At 37.6% G+C, this 7720-nt stretch overlaps 1 protein-coding gene across 6 annotated transcripts in view; it reads right to left on the bottom strand.

Moving 5' to 3' along the window:
* Window positions 1-3691: 3691 nt before the first annotated feature.
* The window catches only part of PAN3 (poly(A) specific ribonuclease subunit PAN3), a 137859-nt gene continuing 133830 nt past the window's right edge, over window positions 3692-7720 (bottom strand). For 5 of the 6 annotated variants that reach the window (XM_045844737.1, XM_045844738.1, XM_045844736.1 and 2 more), the window contains one exon: window positions 3692-6605. In XM_045844737.1, coding sequence (XP_045700693.1) covers window positions 6465-6605 — 141 coding nt within the window. In that variant the 3' untranslated portion in view covers window positions 3692-6464. The remainder of the gene's footprint in view (window positions 6606-7720) is intronic. The other variant, XR_006786398.1, reaches the window with a different exon arrangement.

Here is a 7720-nt window from a genome sequence, read left to right as displayed (position 1 = left end):
TTTTGGGGTCCCCCCTTGGATTAGCAAAGCCTTCATGTCAATGGGAAAATTGGATTAATCAAAGGAGAACTTCAAAATCCCACCATCATATCTACCCTCCTACAGCATCTGTGCTCACACTCTACTCTGCCTTCCCTCTGGACGGCCAACTCAAAACGCCTGCTGGGGCACCCGACCCCTTACTCGCTCTCATCTACACATGGGCACTGCTCCGGCAATTCACCACTCCCTTACCCCCACCAGTGTTTCCCTTTCCCACTGAATCATCTCTTCTCTTCAGAACAAAAACCGTACATTTATGCTTTCCCTTCTGGCAGCCACCTCATTTCTCTATTCCTCTTCACAGCGGTACTCCTTGAAAGAATTGGTTATACTCCTTGTTTCTATTCCTCACCCCCGAGGCACTTTAAATCTCCCTGAGACCAGTGTTTGCTGTCACACTCACTGAAGCTGTTCCACCAGGTTATTGGTGGCCTCCAGATTGCTCAACCTAATGGCCCATTTTCAGCCACAGTCTTTCTTGACCCATCAACAACCTGACACGTTTTTACTTAGATTCCAAGACATCACATTGGTTGGGTTTTTTTTTTCTTTTTTGCCCTAACTCACTGGTCACTGATGTTTCTCTTACTGGTTTTCTCTTCTCTGACCTTTGAATATTGCTCCAGTTACCCCAGAGCTCTGCCCATGGACCTTTTCTCGGTCTACATTAACTCCTTTCATCACCTCCACCAGTATGACCATGACTTATATAAATTGCACGTATGAACTACATCTCAGCTCTAAACTCCAAAGTCATGTGTATGCAAGTGCTAAGTTGACATCTCTTCTGGATGCCGTGGCAGGCTGTTTTCCTGAAGATCTGCAACAATGGCTCCTGAATCCCACATGACGTTTGGCAATGTGCACTTGCCATTTCCCCGTTCAACTCCTTTCCCCCAGGATCAGACCTGGCTTTATGACTCACTTGTAATCAACAGAATGTGGCAGGAGGGACACTATATGACTCAGAAGCCTATCAAGAAAAAAAAATCATGTGCCCTGGAAGGTTGTCTCAGTTGGTTGGAGTGTCATCCCATAAACCAAAAGCTTGTGGTTTCAATTCCCACTCAAGGAACATATGTAGGTTGCAGGTTTGGTCCTGGTTGGGGCACATAAAATAGGCAACCAACTGATGTTTCTCTCCCTCCCTTCTCCTCTCTCTAAAGTCAATAAGGATGTCCTTGGATGAGGATAAAAAAAAAATCATGCATTTTCCACAATCTTTTGGTATACTCATTCTCTGAGAGCTCCCATTAGAGACCCAGTGCCCATGTGTGATGAGCCTAAGCCACATGAAGAGGCCATAGTAGGTGCTTTCACTGACAGCCCCCAGCTGGGCCAGCCTTCAAGGAATTCAGTTCAGGTGCAAGATCAGATGATTTCCCAGCTGAGGCCCCAAACATAATAAAATAGAGAAGCCATCCAGCTATGCCCTGCCCAAAGTGCTGACCCACAGAATCCCTGAGAATAAAAAAAAATGGTTGTTTTTTGCCATTAAATTTGGAGTTGCTTATTACCAAACCAGAACAAATGTGCACTAAACATCTTAAAGTTAACAGGCCCCAGACCAAACTCCTAATTGTCTTTCCTCACTTCCCCATCCTCCCTGCCTCCTACCCCACCAAACCCTTTGTTTCTACAACAGCCTCTATCAACTCAGTATGATGCTCCAGACTTCCCTCTTCCTTCACATCCAATAAATCAGAATATCCTGTGGGCTCTACATATAATCAGAATCCATTCACTTCACACCACCTCTACTGCTGTTGCCCTACCCAAGTCCCCACCATCTTTCACTTGAAATAGTGCAAGAGTTTCCTAACCAGAAGCCAAAGTGATCCTTTTTAAATGTCCCATCACACTATTCTGCTCCAAACTCTCCTGCAGCTTCCCCTTTCCCTGAGAGTAAAAGACAAAATGGTCTTAAAATCATCTACAAGACACTATCCTCGTTACCTCTGTCTTCATTTCTGACTCACTGGATTCTAGCCACATGGACTTCCTGCCACCCTTCAAATACTCCTGGCACACCTCCGTACCTGGAACTCCTCCCCTCTGATACCTGCATAACAGCTGGCTCATTTGCTTCATTTCAAGTCCTTCTCGGAGAGGCTACCACGTAAGCCCTCCCACTGGAAATTCTATCACCACCGGCACATTCCCCCCATCTGGAGCTGCAAGATTAAACACAGGATGACCAGTTTTTAACATAACTATGTCCCATGCAATATACACAACATAAATTATCTAAAACTCAAACTCAACTTTGGTTTCTATATTTATGTTTGCTAAATCAGGCACCCCGTCCACATCCTCTACTTTTCTTTCCCTAACCATTAGTTCTTCTTTATGTACTATATACTTTGTCTTCTTCCTGCTAGAATAAAAGTTCTGTAAAAGTAGCAATTTTTGTCTGCAGTAGTCAAAGTTGTTCAGTGGGTTCCTAGAACAATGCCTGACATATAAGAAGCATTCAATACATATGTAATGAATGAGTGAATCTCAATTCATCCAACTGTGGCACTGAGTGGGCAAGTGGCTTACCCAAGCTCACAGAGCTCTAGTTGGTAAAGCCAACAGTTGAACTCAGGTATCTTGTCCTCACAAGCTTGTTTCTTAACCACTATACATGCTGTTTGAAATAATTAAGGACATGCAATTTTAAATTCTCTTTCCTCACCTCTCCTCCCATCACATTTACGTAGAAGGATATTTTATGGATATGTCCCTAACCATCTACTTGCTAAAGGTGGAAGGAAAAAAAAACTACTGGTTTCACAGAAGATGAAAACAAAGTATTTGTATCTCCACTTGCCAGAGTGTATCAGATGTAACACTGGCCTAACATAAACATTATTTTTAATGTTTTCTCTTAAGAAATTTAAACCTTAAAGATCCCTAAACACCTCAATTCTAGGCAGACTAGTTTCCCTTCTTCTCCATGAACCCACAATGGTCCATTTTAATTTGTATCTGATTCCATGGATTTTTTTTCAAGATCCTTCTACATAAAATACCTTCTACACTTACTCTCTTCCTATTTTGAATTCCTAAAAACAACTCACCGGTTCCTTCAGCTGAAAATAACCCCTCCTTCATTATTCTAGTTACTTTGCACCTATGCCTAAAGTCTCATCACTTTGCATTCTGTATTTTTTCAACTTTTCATTTCAAACATACAGGAAAAAGAAAACCCACAATAAACACTGAGTACCCAGATCCAACAAATGTTATATATTTTTTATCTATCCTTACCTTCTGAAAACTGCTTCTGAAAGACCAGGGGGGAGAGACACCCTTGACCTATGCAGTAAATTAAGCACTGAAAAGACTAGTTATGTATCATTCCCATCCATTCACACAGTAGGTCTTTTCTCCTAAATTTCACTGTAAGCCATGTAGTATATAGACATGTTTGGGCACAATGATAAATTTTGTGAATAATACGTATTTCATATTTGCATGTTTAGTGCCTAGAACACATCCCAGAAGGTATTTCATAAATATTTGATAAATCAATAAATCTGCCACCATTTCATCCAAAGACCAAAAATTCCTCCTGAACAGGAAGTAAATACCCTTTTAAATTCCTATCATTCAACAAATCATCTTGTTAAATAAACTGGTAACAACAACAACAAAAGACAAGTTTCTCTCTGTAACTCTTTATTAAAAATACTGCTGTACACATAGAGACTGAAAACAGGACTAAGGATGAATAACTCATATTGGGATCATGACATTAGAACTTAACATACTGGTGCTTTTCAGGGAAGTTGTTGACATCCAAATCACAGAACCAAGGTCAAAAGCAAAATACAAAGGTACCCTCAAAAATATTTACAATAAAGTAAATACACTAACAGAACTTAAAATAGGTACAAAAAATTGAAATGGCCCAATGCTACATGATTAAGGGTTGTCCTTTCTGTGCTTTTTATTATCTATCATAACAGGAAGGAGTGGAAAGTTTATATCCTTTACTTGACTTTTTTCAGATATTAAAATCTTCCTATTAATTGAAAAGACTTAACTTTTAGACAACCTCTTAAATGGAATTACACTATGGAAAAGAGGGCTCCCCCAAAAAACACCTAAGCAGAAGTAAGAGTTCTATTGAAAACCATTCCCAGTAAAAACTGAATGAAAAATAAATATAAAATAAGGCTTAAAAATATGTTATTACCTGATACCAACTGTTTTCAGGCTGATGATATTTACTCATGAAAACATATCAGCTGTCTACCTTTTATATTCAAACCAAGTCCTGAGGTTACTAGGGGCTGAAGCAAACTAGCATTTATGACACAAACATTCTTGGGTTTGTGATTTGAACCTGCCTTGCAGAGGGAAGTTTGCTGGTCTATGCAGAATGAGAAATTCAAGCCCTATTTTACCCCTGCCCTTCCTTAGCTTTTGTAAAACATTGGTCCACAAATTAAATTTTCCAAAAGTCCCCAGATCCCAAAACTAAAATAGATGATCCCCTTTCATTTTCAAAGAAAACAATATTGGAAAAAATCTCCAGCCCGCTTATAAATTAAGCATTTCATATTTCTTCTAGAATACAAGTAGTTCTTTTTTGTACAAAAGAATTACAATATGATTTGTCAAAAAACATATAAAAAGACAGCTGCTCTTCCTCAAATACATGAGCTAATGATAAAAGACTTTTGCATGTTAATGTCTCCAAGTTCCTGTTCCTTTTACATAAAAGAACGTCATGGTGGCAAATGTTATTTATCCTTTGAGTAGTGAACATTATGTTCTTTTAAAATCCGTCCAGATCAAATGCAATCACTGATTTCCTTTTTCACAACTGATGCTACCACATGTGGACACAAATGCACTCGTTACAACATGAGAAGCGTGTCTCTAGTCTTCAGAGCTTTCAGGTGAAGAGAGGTGCTTTTTCTTGATCCAAATCTCAAGGCAGAGAAAATCATTTTAAAGCTTATAAAAAGTGGACAGAGAAATATTAAAAACTTCTCTGAAAACTACAAATATGTATAATTATTAAAATTGAAGACCATAACATCAGTTGCAAGTGCTTGGAAGTCTTTCCTGATCTTTTGAGTTTCCACATTTTCTTCATAGTTGCATGGTGAGCACCCAGTGCTAGTAAAACATTCAGTGCTGGGAAAGGATATAGTCTTCATTACTGTTTTTTAAGAAAATTCTATGTATTTGGCAGTCTTCTGTATCAAAGTATAAGTATTTCATTAACTAGAAATTCCATGAATACCCAAGTTTGGCGACAACTGCACGTCTAAATATTAAGAAAGGTAAGAGGAGGAAAATTCCAATTTTTGAGATTGACTTACTCAGGAATATCCCACATAGTTATTATCAAAAGTACTATTACTTTGGGCTAAGCAGTGACTGCAAAGGCACAGCAGATTGTTATCCCTCCAGATTCAGGTTGTAATTCAGAAAGCTCTTGATGCCAGACCACTGCTGTGTTTTAGTTCATCTTCTGAACAGTGTCTCTGTGTCTGTATCCAGTGTAAAGTACCATAATAAAGCTGTAGTTCAAAGAACAGAACTTTATACAAAAAAAAGCAAACTGGAAAGAAGCTAAAGCAATATACTCCTGAACTTCAGGCCTTTAACACAATATATGTTTTTCTATTTAAAAAAGACTGCATAAATGTAAATGTATCTTACTAGCAGGGAAACACCTTTTTCACACAAGGCTCTGGCTGAATTTGGAGCAGAGCTCTATGTGCTCCTTCTGTTACTGTTCATCCAATCCTTACAGAAAGGACTTAAATCAAATGACAGGGAAATTCATATCCAACAATTCACTGATATTTCTCCTTGTGTGTTTTAGAAAACAAAACACCCCCTCCCCAATCTCAATCTGAACTAACAGTGGGTGGCATGGAGAGCTTGCATACAATACCCTTACAAGAATTATGCGCTATACTGAACTGCTATGAAATTATTTACCTGGTCCATTACATTATAAAGGGCAACACATCCCTGAAAGAGCAAATTCTGCAACCCTCAGTGACAAAATTGCTGCTCAACATCATTTCCCAAAAATGTCCTTGCAAAGATTCCCTAAATAAGTATACAATGTGGCAAAAGTTCAAAGATCAGAAAAAAGTCTTTAAAAAATTAAAATTAGTGCAGATACAAATGGAAAAAACCAAAGCTGGAGTATCATTTGCCTACTGGTGCTCCTTAATCTAAAATAAATTCTTCACAGATATGGCCCCAATGGCAGCCACCGCTCTAGGATGATTGAAACATTCTTCCTTTCAAGCCAACAGTGTACCTGACTGAAATGCAAGCAGCTTTGTTCATCTTCTGTTTGTTTCCCAGATATGAAATGAGATGATGAAGACAGTTCAGCTGTAGTGCAATTCACTATTGGTTAAGTTTCTCAGCCATGTCCTGCGTGCTGTTAGCAAATACTACAACTGACCATTGGCAGCTGCAATCAGTTCTTGAAAAGTATTTTCAAAGCAGCGCTTTAAATCACTGTAAGTCACCACAAGTACACTCTTCTCATCTCTGGAAATGAGGCTTATTTTTTCTGGCACACCAGCATCTAACTGAAACAGATACATAAAATACGGAGTTGACAGCATATAGAAGATTATCTACTTTATCTAGTTTAGGACATTTGCAATGATGATAAACAATTTAAAATTTTTGTCAAATTCACTTCTAGAGACACAAATATTTCATATCACTAATCAGCAGGCACACACTTTTCAGCTCAGATGCTTTCACACAAATGCTGCCCTATGTTTCTCCCATCTCTCATGCTTTTTCTATTTGACTGCATTATATTCCATAATTTAATTATTCCCCCAACACCCCCCATTTTTTGTTTCATGAATTACAGTGTGATGAACATATTCATCTATTTAATTTTTTCTATCAAATTATTTCCTTAGGAAACTTAAAAGTACAATGAATCAGAAAATATGAGTAATTTTACAGCTTATAAATACAAATAGCTTTCCAAAAGATATCAGACACCACTGATTTATAAGTTGTATCAATTTAACAGCAACACCACATCAAATAAGTGCCTTGCTGTTTTAGTTTACAATGTTATTACATTACCAAATGCTTTCATACATTCACTGTTGTTATTTCCACTTGGGTACGTGCCAGTTTGCAGTCTTTACATACTGATCTGTAAGGATTCAGCAGTAGTATTTTAATGAAGTCCCTATAGTATAAATACTAATCCTTAATCCATCAACTAACTTACCTTGTTATAGTCTTAATTTTATTTTTCTTAGTTTTCAATGTTCACTTTTCCTTCTTTTTTCATTAATTCATTAAAATGTATTTAAAACTAATCTGACTAAAACTCTCAAATCATTTTCCAGTTAATTTCACTCATTATTTTCACCAAAATAAGCTATGTTAAATTTTGATTTTTATATATCTATATGGCAATTTCTCCTTTTCAATTTATTAGTCTCTTTTTCAAATTTTAAAAATTGTTACACTTTCAGATTTGGGATAGATCTTATTTACTATACTGATTTTATAAAATGAAATAGAATTATCTTTTCTTTTTAAAAAGACTTTATTTTTTAGAGAGAAGGGGAAGGGAGGGACAGAGAGAGAGAGAGAAAAAACATCAATGTGTAACTGCCTCTCATACACCCCTCACTGGGGACTGAGTCTGTAACCCAGGCACATGCCC

Source organism: Phyllostomus hastatus, unplaced genomic scaffold, assembly GCF_019186645.2.
Source record: "Phyllostomus hastatus isolate PE091 unplaced genomic scaffold, TTU_PhHast_1.1 phas_contig_41, whole genome shotgun sequence".
Taxonomy (NCBI): Eukaryota; Metazoa; Chordata; class Mammalia; order Chiroptera; family Phyllostomidae; genus Phyllostomus; species Phyllostomus hastatus.
The sequence above is the reverse complement of the archived record's forward strand: the minus strand, read 5'-3'. Positions and strand labels throughout refer to the sequence as shown.